At 42.8% G+C, this 17,023-nt stretch overlaps 2 protein-coding genes across 2 annotated transcripts in view; one reads left to right on the top strand and one right to left on the bottom strand.

Moving 5' to 3' along the window:
• Nucleotides 1-1,399: 1,399 nt before the first annotated feature.
• LOC135204757 (gastrula zinc finger protein XlCGF8.2DB-like) overlaps nt 1,400-17,023 on the bottom strand; it is a 47,642-nt gene continuing 32,018 nt past the window's right edge. Inside the window, exon 3 of the mRNA XM_064234915.1 lies at nt 1,400-4,994. Coding sequence (XP_064090985.1) covers nt 3,496-4,644 — 1,149 coding nt within the window. The 5' untranslated portion in view covers nt 4,645-4,994 and the 3' untranslated portion in view covers nt 1,400-3,495. The remainder of the gene's footprint in view (nt 4,995-17,023) is intronic.
• Nucleotides 14,695-15,858, top strand: LOC135204566 (tigger transposable element-derived protein 1-like). The gene has a single exon (XM_064234722.1). It carries the CDS (start codon nt 14,695-14,697, stop codon nt 15,856-15,858), a length of 1,164 nt encoding a protein of 387 aa, XP_064090792.1.

Below are 17,023 nucleotides of genomic sequence, written 5' to 3' on the forward strand. Positions count from 1 at the left end.
CAGTTCGTCCTCCTCATCCTTGATTTTTTTATGGATGGACGACGGCCTTTGCATTTCGCGATTCTTGGAGGAGAAAGACATGTCTACCTCGACCCGCCACAAAGCAGGAAAAGCAGTTCAAGCTCAGGTTCCAACTTAGAACCACTGGATAACATTTGAAGATAACTGGTGAACTCTACTCCCTCGTAAGAGAATGCTTTGTGTATTGAAGAAGCATCTACATCAACTATGTAACATATTCTTGCCGACCCACCTGTCTCTGCCTCTTCCGTCTTCGTCTTTGAAGCCTACGTCATCAACACTTCTATGGAGTCAATGGTTGAACCTTTCCTGCCCAGTAAGTTTCCTACGATTTGTGGCGTTTGGTTACCACGCTTTCAGAACCTGTAAATTTTCTATGGATTCTTGTTTTGATATTGCTATCCATAAAGGTGTATAATTTTTGGAACTTTATTACCATTTGTGTAATTGCTCTTTTGATTTTTAGAGAGCTGCTAATTGTTAAGGAGGGCAGTGGTTTATTGCTAGACACTGATTTAATTTCTGGTTCTTTCACACAGCTGATTTAGGTAATTTTCGTGCCAAGTTGGTTAATGATGTACACAATTTTTTTACATGTGGATAGTCTTTATTTTATTAAATATTGTTGGACTCTATAATGATAGTTTGTTGTTGTTTTCAGAATCCATAGGTTTTCAAAAATTTCCATGAGTGGAGATCTTTCCACCACAAGCAGTAGTTATCAATTTATGATTAGCAATTGGGAACAGGACTTCAGCCATCGGAGTTGTATCTATGCCATTTCGTAATCTTAACTTTCATACAAATAAATAATTTTAAAGAATGTGTTTTTATTTAACTGTGAAAGAAAACATTCAAGGTTACGAGTAACTCTTGTGTAAAGATCTTGGTTTTTCTATAAAATTTTTGAAATGGGGATCACATGACTTGATTAATCCCCAACTCTGCCATTTTATCTCTGAAGTACCTACTGGTGAAATTAGAGCCGTTATCAATTTGGAAATCAATTTGGAAAAGTATGATGGAATCAGGTAAGTAAATAGAGTATGCAACATGAAATTGAAAATGTTTTTGTGCAAGTTACTTGGCATGTCAGCATTTTGGGGTGATATAACAGAAATATACTGTTCTGAAATTATTATTCTCTCCAGTATTATGTAAACAGAATAACACATTACTTTAGTCATTTACATAACTAGTCTAGTCTTCTCAACACTTTAGACTGGTTAACCTAAAACAAAATATTAAACAGTTCACTGTATTAAGTGAGCTAATACAAATGCTGTTTCACATTCTTTGTAGAAGATAAAAACCAAAAACATATAAGGAAAAATAATCAAATAAAACTGCACCTAAATTTCATTGAAGTTTAATGAAGATATCAATCCTTTCTATTTCCACTAAGAATAACATTTCATGGAAATATTCAAGCTTACAACTACATATACAAGTGCATATATGCATAATACTGAATAACAAGAGCAAGAAAACCATGTCAGCTAAAGACAATACTAATTCTTTATTTGGAAATCATACAAAAAATGCACCGGAACAAGAGAAGAGAAGGCAAAGGAAAATTTCTTAACACTGTGCAGTAATCAATGAGAAAAATTGTAAGAAAAAAACTAAAAGTCATTTATTTAACCTTTGCATAAAGGTTACACAACCATTTTGCATCAAATTCACTCTGGCCAAAATACTTTGGCTCTGCCTTGACTTCTAATAAAGAATCGGCAAATGAAGAGCCTTCATCCTGATTTTCACTGAGACCCTCCAGATTCTCCTTCTCTTCTTTGAGTAATAACAATGATGATGGTTATGAACTGGATCATAAAAATATAAATATGGTTTTTCTTTTTATCGCCCCTTAGGTTGCTGTTGCCTTTTTTTTCTATAGATTTTGCAGACAAGTTCACAATAATTATCTCCACATCAAGTGCAACTTACTTTGGGGTGCAAAACATTAACAAATCTGTCAGTGCAACTGAACATCCTCTCTGATGAGTGACTTTGCTTGTGCATTTTGACACCTGAAAAACAGTCTGGCATTCAGAACCAATGACTGTGATTTGCAGAATACAAGACAAAAGTACAACATGCAGTGTAAAAGAATAATATTTATCCTCCATGTGTGCTCACATATGTTATGAATCTACAAGAGAAAAACTGTTTCAACATCTGAGTTAACACATTCTAAGATGAACCTTAAAAAAAAAAAAAAAAAAACTTCTTGGAAACTAAGTGCAGATACAGGTATAACTTCTTTCTAGCATGAGTTTTCACACACCTTTTGAGACACCTTCATTCAAAACAGACGCAGAAGTCAAGTTAAATAAAATCATGTAATAAAAACTACTTGGACAGAGATTAAGCAAACAGTTTCTGTCTAGTGTAAATTCTTGTCTTCAAGCAGAAGAGAAGTGGTGAGAGGCTGTCACCCTGGAATATTCCTCTTTGAATCTTTATGTCTGGAATTACTATCTGGCCCTCAATGCTATTTTAGACAGAGAGTGGTCTTCCACTTATCTGTACTGCCAGGAAAGATCTTATTTCCTCATTGATGTTATAGAGTTCCAAATATTTGAGTATCCAGGTGTGCCTTCTGGTAATCTATCCAACCCATATTAAGATTCCTTTGTCTTTTCTTACAATCTTCTAATATTGTTTTGTTTATTAGCAGTTGATCTTTAGTGCCTAGTTTGTTTCTTGTGCATCTCTTTCGTTCTTTTTTCATATATTTGCCTTGATCTAGGTGTTCACAGATCTCGTCTGTGATGACTCATGTGAGCCATTTGTAGGTTGTTGGTAGGAAGCAGATGGCCCTATATTTGCTTGGGAGCTCAGCCTCGGAGCTTTTAGGGAGAAGGTTGGTATTTCTTGTTGTGAGCCACTCTGGTGATTCTCCTTCTCCTCTTACTATTCTTGAGAAGGCTTGTGCATAAGTGTGGTGTAGAGCTGTGATCTTTTTTAGACAGAACTTTGGGATCTTGTCTATTACTGTTATCTTGAAACTATTATATTCTTTTATTGTCTTTGTTACTTTTTTGATGGTGAACCCAATTGGTGGTATCTGCTGTTTCTGGCTGTTCTTCTGCCTAATGGTGTCAATCCATGAATTCTCTTGGTGTTGTCTAGGGTCTTCAAACAGAGGCTTCCAAAATCTCTCTAGGTCTTCCTTGCTCGGCTGTGTTCGTACCTACACTGTTTCTTTCGTCATTTTTCTATGCACAATCTTTGGATTGTCACCAAACTGCATATTTATCAGTTTTACTTTCATCTTCTGTTGTTTGTTTCCTATTTGTGCAGTTAGGGCCTTTATATTGGCTTGGTGTTCTGCCAGTTTCCACTCATTTGTTCATCCCCTATTCTGTATTTTTTCTTTATTTTCCTTATTTTCTTGAGATTTTGTGAGTGATTTTGATCTCTCATACAGTTGGTCATTTGAGAGATTTCTGCCTTAACTGGTTTATTTTATCATGTTGTTTCTTTTTCCTCTCCAGTATGCAACCTCATATGACGTGTAAGATTTGATTTCCGGGAGAATGCTTTCCCACATTCTTTGCACATGAATGGCTTCTCTCCAGTGTGGATTCTCATATGATGTGTAAGTTGATCTTTCCTTGGAAATGCTTTCCCACATATGTTGCACATGAATAGCTTCTCTCCGGTATGCAACCTCATATGACATGTGAGATTTGATTTCTGGGAAAATGCTTTCCCACATTCCTTGCACATATATGGATTCTCTCCAGTATGCAATCTCATATGACGTGTAAGATCTGATTTCTGGGAAAATGCTTTCCCACATATGTTGCACATGAATGGCTTCTCTCCGGTATGCAACCTCATATGACATGTGAGATTTGATTTATGGTAATATGATTTTCCACATTCATTGCACATGAATGGCTTCTCTCCGGTATGCAATCTCATATGACTTGTAAGATTTGATTTCTGGGAAAATGCTTTCCCACATTCCTTGCACATATATGGCTTCTCTCCAGTATGCAATCTCATATGACGTGTAAGATCTGATTTCTGGGAAAATGCTTTCCCACATATGTTGCACATGAATGGATTCTCTCCAGTATGGATACTCATATGACTTGTAAGATGTGGTTTCTGAGAAAATGCTTTCCCGCATTCTTTGCACATGAATGACTTCTCTCCTGTATGGATTCTCATATGAACTATAAGATTACCTTTCAAGGAAAATGCTTTCCCACAGTCATTGCATATGAATTTCTCTCTGGTAGGATTTGTGATATCATTTGTAAGATTAATTCTCTTGTAAAATGCTTTCTCACAGTCAGTTGATCTGAAAGGCTTCTCTCCGTTGTGAATATTTCTTCTTTCTTGTTTTACTTCCTTTTTGCAAGTTTGTGGATTTTTTTCGTTCACTGTTGAATTCATTTCATATGAATATTCATCATCTTCATTAGACTCATAGAATTCCTCTGGCTCTATTTTGATGTCCGTCAATGGATCCAGAGACAAAAAGTCTTCATCACTGGTTCCACTAAAGGCAGCCAAGTTGCTGTTTTCTTGATTTATGGAAGGTAGTGATAATGCACCTTCAGTTTCACTTTTCAAAGGAAATTCTAAAGAATGTTCTGGATTCATTTTAGCCTTATGTCCTGTCCTGTTCTGTAATGACAATATGTTCAATTTACAACTCTTATCACAGAATTCTTTACAAATGATTACTCAATAAATCTGTTAAAAATGAAATTCAATATCTTGAAGAACTATAACCAGATTTCACTGCTGATGTATGAATCTAATATTCAAAACAACTTTTACTTATTGTTTAAATTTGTTAAATACACGTACAATAATTCACTGTTGTCTCAAACACTTTAAGAGTTGTTATTGGTAATGTTCCATGCAGTACCATTAAACAACATGCATTTCCCAAAATCCTGATGCTAATCAAAACTGACGAAGGAAGGAAGATTCTTCTGAGGGAGAATCTGAAATCAAAGAATGTAACACAGAGTTAGGAAACATAATGCCAGAACTGAAGCAGAAAATTAATAAATCAAATTCAATTCAGGTTCCCATAAAGGTCTAAGGCCGATTAACAAAGCGTGCATTTGATAGTTCTATCCAAACATGAATACAATCCTACCAAACGTTGTCCAGATACAGCATCAAAACATTCCTGAGGCAACAATGCAACAACAGATTAACAGTTAATATGGACGCCCACTACCTCACATCTGTAAACCTTCTTAGCTTGACATTACAATATAAATTACTTATGAACATATCTTATTAACAAATCAAAGGCCAAGAATAGAAAATGCAAGAGACCAGCATAAGAGTTTTGTGGGGTAACAGCAGGAAGGGTACAGTACACAGCAAATGCTTAATTATATGTGATCCAGCTATACATAACACCATATTATCCACAGATGCGGTGGATAATAATAAGAAAAAATAGTAAGGGTAAATTGAGTAGTAATTTGAAGAGAGATGAAAGTTTTCAAATTAATTTCACTGATTGTTATTGTGGATACAATGCATGAGTAGCTATTATGACCAGCAACACTGATGACAGTCTTGGAAGGTATGTGCTAGAGCTTTTTATGAAGGAGTATCTTTCAGTGCATGTTGGAAATGGGTTACCTGGTGGTTAAGAAGAGTGAGTAGGGTAATGAACAAAGAGGGGTGGCTGTGATGGGAGAAATGATATAAGGTTTATGTTTGTATATCTATGAAAATTTCATATTACAGCATTTCCTCAATTAGTGTATCTGCATATGCATGGCTTGCGACTTGGCAATATATTCACATTTAACTCCAGCCCTACCAAAATCTACATGAATGTATACATACATAAATAAAAATAAACACAGTAAAAATGATATTGTTAAACTACAATAAAGTTTTGTACATACTTACCTGGCAGATATATACGATTAATGGCCCACCCAGCCTCCCCTCAGGAGACAGGTGGAAGAGAAAAATCTGACAAGCAACGGGAATTGGTTTGTACACCCGCCAACCAGCGATGGGTAAGGTAGACCACCTGACCTACCTGTAGCGTGTGCCGCGAGATTTGAAATTCTGTCGGGAATGTCGGAGACTATAGCTAAGTATATATCTGCCAGGTAAGTATGTACAAAACTTTATTGTAGTTTAACAATATCATTTTTGTACATGAACTTCCCTGTCAGATATATACTTAGCTGATTGGCACCCTTGGTGGAGGGTAAGAGACAACTAAATAATACAGGTAAGATGGGAAACAACTAATGTAGTAGGATATAAAAACCTTGGTTCTCACCTTTTCAGGATGAAGACTTCATAGATACTGTCTCTGAGTCTGCATTGCCTGGAGAGCTACAGCTAGGACGTGACCTGTTGCTGAAAGACTCTCGGATCTACCACTGGGATATGTGATCCCCTATTGTGGTAGAATCCAAGTCGGATCCTGTTAAAGGGACCTTGTCCGCTTATATAACAGATCCTTACCACTACCTCTGCAAGGAGCCAAAACCCACCAGACCACCTAACCAAAATACAAAGGGTTAAAATTACGACAAAAAGAGGTGCCTCCTGCAACCTCTTTCGACAACCAAAAACACAAATACAAAATATAGGGTAACATATAAAAAAATTTACACAGGATAAGTTTCAGCTCCCTGCCCCAGCACCGAATCCGCCGATACGAAAGGGCCCAAGGCGAAGCATTTCTCATACGAGATTTTTACATCACGTAGGTAGTGGTTTGCGAAAACCGATTGGCATCTCCAAAAAGTCGCCTCCATCAAGTTCCGCACAGACATATTTTTTCTGAATGCAAGCGAAGTTGCAATGGCTCTCACCTCGTGAGCTTTCACTTTCAGTAGTCTAAAATGTTCTTCCTTACAGGCAACATGTGCCTCCGTAATAAGGCTTCTCAGGAAGAAGGAAAGAGCATTCTTCGACATGGGCCGAGTGGGGTCCTTTACCGAGCACCAGAGCACATCTTGGTTAGCCTTAAGTTGTTCCTTCCTCTTGAGGTAATACTTCATAATCCTCATAGGGCAAAGAGTTCTTTCAGGTTCTTCCCCTACCAGAAAAGATAAACCACGAACTTCAAAGCTCCTGGGCCAAGGACGTGACGGGTTTTCATTCTTTGCAAGAAATCCTGGAAGAAACGAACACACCATAGAATCTTCCTTAAACCCGACATTGCCCTCAATAGCTTGTAGTTCACTCACCCTCTTAGCTGTAGCTAGGGCCAAAAGGAAGAGAGCCTTCTTCGTCAGGTCCTTGAAAGAGGCTGAGCCAGGAGGTTCGAATCTAGACGATCCAAGGAATTGTAGAACTACGTCTAGATTCCAGTTCGGTACAACATGAGGACGCTTAACAGTTTCAAATGATCTAATAAGATCATGCAAGTCCTTATCATCGGAGATATTTAAGCCTCTATGCCGAAATACCGCAGCCAACATACTGCGGTATCCCTTAATAGTTGACACAACTAGATGACACTCTTCTTTAAGGAAAATTAGGAAATCCGCAATTTGGCTCACAGAGGTACTGGAAGAGGAAATGTTCTTCCTTTTGCACCAACGTCTGAAGACATCCCACTTTGACTGGTACACACGCAAGGTGGAAGGTCTCCTCGCTCTTGCGATTGCTTTAGCAGCTGTTGTTGAAAAGCCTTTCGCTCTGACCAGACTTTGGACAGTCTGAAGCCAGTCAGACTGAGAGCGAGGAGATTTTTGTGGTACCTGTCGAAGTGGGGTTGTCTGAGTAGATCGCTCCTTAGCGGGAGCGATCTTGGAAGGTCCACTAACCATTCCAGTACCTCTGTGAACCATTCTTGGGCCAGCCAAAAGGGAGCGATTAAGATCATTCTCGTTGAATCGGACTCTACGAACTTCTTGATGGTTAGCCCCAGGATCTTGAAGGGGGGAAACGCGTAGACGTCGAGTCCGCTCCAGTCTAGAAGAAGAGCATCTATTGCTAATGCCTCTGGATCCGATATCGGAGAGCAGTAAGGATCCAGTCTCTTGTTCTTCGACGTGGCAAAGAGGTCTATGTGTGGCCTGCCCCATAACTTCCACAGGCTCTGGCATACATCCAAATGAAGGGTCCACTCTGTGGGAAGGACCTGATCTTTCCTGCTGAGGAGATCTGCTCTTACATTCCTTTCTCCCTGCACGAACCTGGTGAGAAGCTTGATTCCCCTTTCTTCTGCCCACAGAAGAAGGTCTCTTGCTGTCTCGTACAGGGAGAAGGAATGCGTCCCCCCCTGTTTCCTGATATATGCCAGAGCTGTAGTGTTGTCCGCGTTGACCTGCACTACCGATCTTCTGACTTTGGCCTCGAAAGATTTCAGAGCCAACCACACAGCCATCAACTCCTTCCTGTTGATGTGCCAGGCTACCTGGTCCCCCACCCAGGTACCTGACACTTCGCTGGTTCCCAGAGTCGCCCCCCATCCCGTGTCCGACGCGTCGGAGAACAACACCAGGTTGGGGGTCTGGGATTGAAGAGACAGTCCTTTCGCAAAGAGGTTGGGATCTGTCCACCATAAGAGATGTTTCTTGACGTCCTGGGATAACGACAGGGAGAACGTCAAATCCTGAGAACAACGACTCCAATTCCGATGAAGAAAGAATTGGAGCGGTCTCAGGTGCAACCTTCCTAGGGAAACGAATTGCTCCAGCGAGGAGAGCGTCCCCAGCAGACTCATCCACTCCCTCACTGTGCATACTTCTTTCCCTAAGAAGGTTGTTACTCTCTCGAATCCTCGGGCGATCCTTTCCTGAGAGGGAAAAGCCCGAAAACTCAGAGAGTTCATCTGTATCCCGAGATACACACACTCTTGTTCGGGAATTAGTGAAGACTTCTTGAAATTGACAAGAAGTCCCAACGCCTTCGTCAATTCTAGGGTTACTTGTAAGTCCTTCAAACAACGATCTTCTGAATTGGCCCTTATCAGCCAATCGTCCAGGTACATGGATATCCTCACCCCTTTCAAATGAAGCCATTGAGCTACATTTCTCAATATCCCCGTGAACACTTGAGGGGCCGTCGAGAGGCCGAAACACAGAGCTCTGAATTGAAAAATTCTCCCCCCCATCATGAATCTGAGAAACTTCCTTGAGAAAGGATGGATCGGTACGTGGAAGTAAGCGTCCTGTAAATCCAAGGAAACCATCCAGTCCCCTGGACGAAGTGCTGCCAGCACTGATGAAGGTGTTTCCATCGTGAACTTCTTCTTTTCTACGAAGAAGTTCAGGGTGCTTACGTCCAACACCGGTCTCCATCCCCCTGAGAACTTCGGAACTAGGAAGAGGTGGTTGTAGAAGCCCGAAGAACGATGGTCTGTCACTAGTTCGATAGCCCCCTTCTCCAGCATCTGATCTACTGCTAGATGGAGAGCTTGATTCATGATGGGGTCTCTGTACCTGGCCGTCAGTTCCCTTGGGGTGGTCGTCAAGGGAGGTCTTGCGACGAAAGGATGAGGTAACCTCTCCTCAAAATTGAAAGGGTCCAAGGATCCGCCCCTTTTTGGCCCCAGACTTCTGCAAACTCTAAGAGTCTGGCGCCCACCGTTGTTTGAAGGACTTGCAAGTTATTTGGGGGTTTTAACTGACTTGGCGAAAGTCTTACCCCTCCTTGAAGGTCTACGACCTCTAAACGTAGAGGTTCTTGAGGAAGAAGCCCCTCGAAAGGGTTCTCGAACACTTGACTTTTCCTTCTTAGCCTTGGTAGGGAAGGAAGGGCGAGGTTTCCTTGCCGACTGTGCCAAAAGGTCCTGGGTGGCTTTAGCCGAAAGCGATCTCGAAATGTCCTGCACTAGATGTTTAGGGAACAACTGACCGGACAGAGGAGCAAACAGCAAAGAAGACCTCTGGGCGTGGGAGACAGACTTCGTTAAGAAGGAACAATAAACGGACCTCTTCTTCACGATCCCGGCCCCATACAGGGATGCGATTTCACTCGCTCCGTCTCTTACCGACTTGTCCATACAAGACAAAACACACATGAGATCTTCTGGAGAAAAGGACTCTGGCACTTCAATTTTCTTGGCTAAAACTCCCAACGACCAATCAAGGAAGTTAAAAACCTCCAGCACTCTAAACATGCCTTTCAGCATGTGATCCACTTCATTCATTGCCCAAGTCGTTCTTGCAGAGTTAAGGGCAGCACTCCTCGTCGAATCTACCAGCGCCGAAAAATCCGAATCATCCAAAGAAGGTAGACTCAATCCTAAGGACTCCCCTGTTTCGTACCAGAAACCAGCGCGTCCTGATAACTTCGAAGGAGGAAAAGCGAACATCGTTTTCCCCGCTTCTTCCTTGGAAGCCATCCAGGAACCAAAACTCCTCAGTGCCTTCTTCATTGATAGAGTTGGCTTCATCCTCACACAAGAAGAACTCTTCGCTGTCTTCGCCGTCGAAAAAAGTGAGTGAGGAGAAGGAGGAGCCGTAGGAGTAAGGGAATCCCCAAAAACTTGCAAAAGTAGCTCTGTAAGCTTCTTGTAAGAAGACACAGCAGTAGAAGTGTTCGGTTCTTCATCCGAACCTTCTAGGACGTCTTGTCGAGGCGAGCGCGGAAGATCCTTAGGTGACGAAGGGATCCTAGTAAGAGTTGAGCGAGAGGTTGGAGAGCGTCTTCTCGTAGAAGAGTTCACATCCACTGGAGAACGAAGCGAAGATCTGGGTTGTCTACAATAAGAATCCCTCTTCGAGGTAGACGGAGTCTCAGCAGAAGGAGAGGCAGGGCTCCTACCCCGAGAATCCTTGGATACAACCACAGGGCGCTTACGAAGCGGCGAGCGCCTACGAGACTCTGTGCGCCTATCCTGAGGTGAGCGGCTGCCCGGCGAAGAGCGCCTATCGGGAGCAGAGCGCTTACGCGGCTCTCTATTCTTGTCCAGATGAGTACGATCAAAGGAAGATCGACTGGAAGGCGAAATGCGCCTACTAGGAGGAGGCTGCTTGCGAGACTCTTGACCTCTAACAAGAGGATAACATTCAGGAGAAGGACGCTTCAAAGCTAACGAGCGCCTACCTGGAGAAGGGCGCTTGCGAGGATCCTGGTGCCTACTAAGAGACGAACGGTCAGGAGTAGTGCGTCTAGAAGAGGGAGAGCGCCTACACGGAGAAGGGCGCTTGCAAGACTCTTGTTATCTGCCCTGAGGAGAATAATCAGGAGTAGGGCGCCTAAAAGGAGACGAGCGCCTACTAGGAGATCGACGAGAAGTAGGCTCTTGGCGCCTACCTTGCGGGGCGCGGCTAACAGCAGGACGTCTATCAGGCGCACGACTCCTATCAGACTCTTGACGCCTGTAAGGAGAGAAGTCACGATCCGACACTCGAGGAGAGCGACATCTGGAAGAAGAACGCCTACTTGAAAAAGGGCGCCTTCTAGGTTCTCGAGGCTGCTGAGGAGAAGTCCCACTCGAGGGCGTCGAAGAAATAGCGTGATGTGCATGCGCAGTGCGCTTACCGGAAGCGGGAATCCAATCTTGAGAAAAAACTTCTTTCTCCATAGAGCGTCCGACCGACGATAGGCGCCTTGAAGTCGAAAGAGAGCCAGGAGAGCGAGGGCGCTCATGTGAGCCCCTACCTTCATACGAAAGCTCCCCATATGAAGGAGAACGCTTAAAACTAGGAGAACGATCCTCTGAAGAGCGGCGCCTAGATCTCTTGATCGGAAGAGAAACGTCCTTCTTCCTACGTGATCCGATTGCTAGAGAATCTGCCAGCGCCGTGATCTGAGCTTGAAGTCCCGCGAGTACTCTAGTAGGAGAATCTTGTTGTTCTTCCTCGGAAGCAGGCGCAGAACGAGGAGCGCGAGAAGAAGAACGATCGCAGGATCTCTTGGGTTTTTTCGCCTCCACCGACGATTCTTCCGGGAAAAACTCCGGACTAGAAGCCAAAGGACTGCAAGGAGCCTTCCAAGCCCTCTTCAACGGGCGCAACGCATCCGGGGAGTTCCAACCTCTCTTCGGAGAGGGAGAGGACGAAGAGGAGAAGCATTGGCATAGGAGCTCCTTCTTGTAGCGATCCAAGGCAGCCTGGGAGCGTACTTCAGGAACTGCCGAGGGGACGCCTGACCGGTGGGGGTTCTCCCTAGCCCTCCTGTGGCTTTCGACTTTCCTACTCCACTGGAACTGGGAGTCTGGAAGAGGTCTAGGCCTAGAGGCACTAAGGAGCCGGTCAGACGCACCCTCCACAACACTGGGGACACTGCACTGCACTGATCACTAACACTCTCCTTACCTTCCAACTGACGAATCTTCTGATCCATAGAAAGAATCGTGGCTCTTAGAGCCGCCGCCTCCGAAGACGAATCTTCGGCTTCGGTGCGGGGAGCAGGGGCTGCAACTTGGAGAGAAGGTTCTACTTCTACATTAGTCAAAGGATCCACATCCAACTCACTCATTCTAGACCTACTAGAACTTCTAGAGGAAGCCTTACGCACTCTATCACGTTCCAACTTCCTAACATAAGAAGAGAGAGCCTTATATTCTTCTTCATTCAAAACCTTACATTCACTACAAGGGTTAGCAAAAGAACATTCATTCCCCCTGCATTTCATGCAAACCGTGTGAGGGTCCACCGAAGCTTTCGGCAACCTCACCTTACATCCTTCATTCACACAAACCCTAAACAAAACAGAAGTTTTCGCTACTGAATCTAGGTCAGACATCGTTAGAGAAAATCCAAATCCAAATCAAAACGGTCCACAATTAGCGTATGCCAAGCCAAACAGAGCAAATACGTCACCAAAAGAAGTCCAAATTAACTCCAGGCAAGCGAGAATCGAAAAAACTATCGAGAGGAACCGACAACAGTTGTTATCGTTCCCGCGACAGAGAAAAATCTGACAAGCAACGGGAATTGGTTCGTACACCCGCCACCCAGCGGTGGGTAAGGTAGACCACCTGACCTACCTGTAGCGTGTGCCGCAAGATTTGAAATTCTGTCGGGAACGTCGGAGACTATAGCTAAGTATATATCTGACAGGGAAGTTCATGTACAAAAAGCCCTTTTGGTTTTCAATGCTGCAAAAGTGGAATTATTACAATTTTTTTTAAAGTACTTTGTATTTTTCCTAATATACAAACCTGAAGGTCTTTACATATAGCTATAATTGCAGTGCAAGCTGGGAAAACAGCTGTTTAACTTTAAATAAAGTGGTAAACTATCAACAGTAGGGTGGGAGTCCCGCCCACTCCTATCCTTATGCTTCACTTTAACCTTTTGGCTCAGGTAGTAGAATGAGGGGTGGCTCGAGGTGGGCAATGTTGATAGATTGTTCTTAACAAATAGAATCCTACGGTCTTTACATATGGAGAATTACTAGTTGGTGGAAGGATTCTGAGTAAATCTCTGAAGTGACTGGTACCTCAATTCACCAGGGCCTCCTTCCTGGTCATGTAGAGCAGAGGAAGGAGTCCCGTGCATCTGACATGTTGAGCTTATGTGATGTCAGCGGTCAGACTTCTGGGCCTTTCGAATTAATGGGCCTGTAATGTATAGCTTCATTGATTCAAAAGGTTTTAGAGGAACCTATAGTGTTTTGCTTTATTGTCAGTCCCTCTCTCCCTTTGCTAGAGAGAGGGGATGGACATTCATCTATTAATCTACAGACTTCTAGATTATAGACAGGGCACAGTACTTAGTTATGTAGCTCACCTGCATCGCACACCCATTTAGCATGTAACGGTTTGCCAACCTTCCCTCTGCCCTACAGGTGAGGAAGGGTATAAAAAGAGAAAGGGAGGAGGAGGCCAGTCACTCACTCACACTCTCTCTTTGTAACTCAGAACACCATAGGCGAGATGCTAGCTGTCCCTCTAGGGGAGCTGGGTGAGCTACACAACTTGTTAAGCAGACATCACAGGAAGGAAAAGGTGTCCATGGACCCATGGGCAATGTCCCGAAGGTAGAAGGATGTGAAAGTGGTATTTCATGAACACACTCCCACCCTTAGTACTATTAGAACCGACAGGTTCTTCCAGAATGCGAGGGACAGACCATGCCCCCAACCCTCTAAGCTCTTACTCAGAAAGTACTCTTATCTACCTTGTCAGAAGTAGAGTATGCTCCCTTGATTTTCTCACAACTCCAGAAAGAAACCAGTACTAACAAAGCGTCATTGACATTGAGGACGGAGATGTCAAAACCTCTTTAGATAGCACCACAACACTTGAACTGGACACAGTAGCATATTGTCTTGATCACTACCAGCAAAGTCCTCTATGAAGGGGATAAAAAAGAACTTGAATCTGCTACGAATTCTGGGACAAACTAGAGCAGGGGTTCTCAAAGTGGTCGATATCGACCCCCAAGGATCAATAGGACCGGGTCGATGAATAGTCAGGGGGTCAAAAGGGTCGATGAATAACTAACGGGTCAGTGAATTAAATTACATATACAGTGGTACCTCGAGATACGAGCAGCCTAACATACGAGTTTTTTGAGATACGAGCCGGAGCTCGGGCCATATTTTCATTCAAGATACAAGCCCAAATCCGAGATACGAGCCGTGTTTCCGGAGCGTCTCGCTAGTTGGCGTGCAGGGTCGAGCATCATCCGAGAGCATCTCTCGCTCACTCGCACATGTTACCCACTTGAATCAAAGTGTATTTTGTGCGCTGTACTCTTTTTTGCTTGATTTTTGCGTGATTACTGAACTTTTTTGTGTGTTATCATGGGGCCGAAGAAAGTGAGTGCTAAGGACAATGGTGACAGGAAGAAAAGGATGATGTCGATAGAACTAAAGCAAGAAATAATAGAAAAACATGAGCGTGGCGCACGAGTGATTGAACTCGCAAAGATCTATGACAGTAGTACATCGACAATTTGTACGATATTGAAGCAGAAGGATGCCATCAAGAGTGCTACACCAGCAAAAGGAACCACAATTCTTTCCCAGTTAAGGACAAATATCCACGAGGAAATGAAGAAGCTTTTGCTCGTGTGGGTGAAAGAGAAGGAGTTGGCAGGAGATACAGTGACGGAGACAGTAATATGCGAGAAGGCACGGAGTATTTATGCCGACTTAGTGAAGAAAAAAGCATCAACTTCTAAAGAGGCATCAGAAGAAGCGTTTAAGGCAAGCCATGGCTGGTTTGATAATTTTAAGAAGAGAACTGGCATCCATTCAGTGGTGAGGCATGGCGAAGCTGCGAGTGCAGACGTGAAAGCAGCCGATACGTACATCCAAAAGTTTGCTGCGCTTGTTGCGAGGGAAGGCTACATCCCACAACAGGTGTTCAACTGTGATGAAACGGGCCTATTTTGGAAGAAAATGCCATGGAGGACTTACATCACAGCAGAGAAGATGATGCCAGGCCATAAACCCATGAAGGACCGTCTGACCCTTGCATTATGTGCAAATGCTAGCGGTGATTGTAAAGTGAAGCCACTGCTAGTTTATCATTCGGAAAATCCTCGAGCCTTCAAGACGCACAAGATACTGAAAGAAAAATTGCACGTTGTGTGGCGCGCCAATGCTAGGGCATGGGTTACGCGGCAGTTTTTTACTGACTGGGTAAATCTCGTCTTTGGCCCTGCAGTGAAGACGTATCTGCAAAAAAATAAACTCACGATGAAAGCATTGCTCATCCTTGATAATGCTCCAGCCCACCCACCTGGTCTTGAAGATGATATTCTGGAGGAGTTCCAGTTTATCAAAGTTCTCTACCTCCCACCCAATATGACTTCAATCCTACAGCCGATGGATCAAACTTCAAAAAGCTGTACACAAAGCATTTGTTCTGCCGCTGCTTTGAATGATGGAAAACACAAATCTAACCCTTCGAGAGTTTTGGAAAGATCACTACAACATCGTGATCTGTCTACGTATCATTGACTTGGCATGGCAAGGGGTAACAAGACGAACGTTGAACTCTGCATGGAAAAAGTTATGGCCTGATGCTGTTGCAGAAAGAGATTTCGAAGGGCTTGAGCCCGAGACCGAGCAAGAAGAGTTGGAGGAGATTGTATCTCTCGGAAAGTCGATGGGTCTGGAGGTAGATGAGGGTGACGTCAACGAACTCGTCGAAGAACATGAGGAGGAACTCTCAACTGAGGAGTTGAAGGTGCTGCAGATGATGCAACACACGAAGGTTCTGGAAGAGATTAACACGAGTGAGGAGGAGGAAGAACCGGAGGAAGTGATTTCTACAGGTGAAATTAAAGACATGCTGGCAATGTGGGAAAAGCTGTCAAATTTCATTGAAAAGAAACACCCAGAAAAAGTGGCAACTGGTCGTGCTTCAGCGCTTTTTAATGACACTTGTTTGTCACATTTTCGAAGCATTTCGAAAGGCAGGCAAAAGCAAAGTTCTTTGGATACATTTTTATTGAAAAGAGCTGTGAGTGAAAGTACAGAAAGTGCAGCCAAGAAGGAAAAAACAAGTGATAATTAAATTTATGTAAATGTTAAGCTTAGTTTAAGTTTAAAGTTAAGTGCATTGCTTTAAGTTTTTTCTTTCATTTGAAATAAGGAAAGTGTAGTTTTAGTTTTAAAGTTACGAAAATAGTTTTAAGTTAAAAAAAAATGCCGTTTACGTACGTGTCTAGAGTGCCTACATCCCTTCCCCCCTCCCTCCTCCTCGCCGTTCACCTTCGTTAGCCGGACTCGTCTGTCTCCAAAGTAAGACTACTATGCTAAATAACTCTTTTATTTCTTTATTTCATATTTTGTTATGTATTTGTTAATTATACATGTTTATTTGTTATTTAAAAACATATCTTTATTCATAATTTACAATGGTTTGGGGATTTTTCATAGGTCCGGAACGGATTAAATTGAATTCAGTTATTTTAAATGGGAGAAATTCGTTTGAGATATGAGCCGATTGACTTACGAGCTCGGTTCTGGAACGAATTAAACTCGTATCTCGAGGTACCACTGTACTCAAATATCTAAAGTTCTGAATATATTTTCTTACTAGGTGTTATATTTTTATCATACTGCATGTCAAGTACTAAACTAATAATTCTCAAATTGGATTTGACATTGGCTTTTTTTT

The sequence above is a fragment of the Macrobrachium nipponense genome, chromosome 47 (assembly GCF_015104395.2).
Source record: "Macrobrachium nipponense isolate FS-2020 chromosome 47, ASM1510439v2, whole genome shotgun sequence".
NCBI lineage: Eukaryota > Metazoa > Arthropoda > Malacostraca > Decapoda > Palaemonidae > Macrobrachium > Macrobrachium nipponense.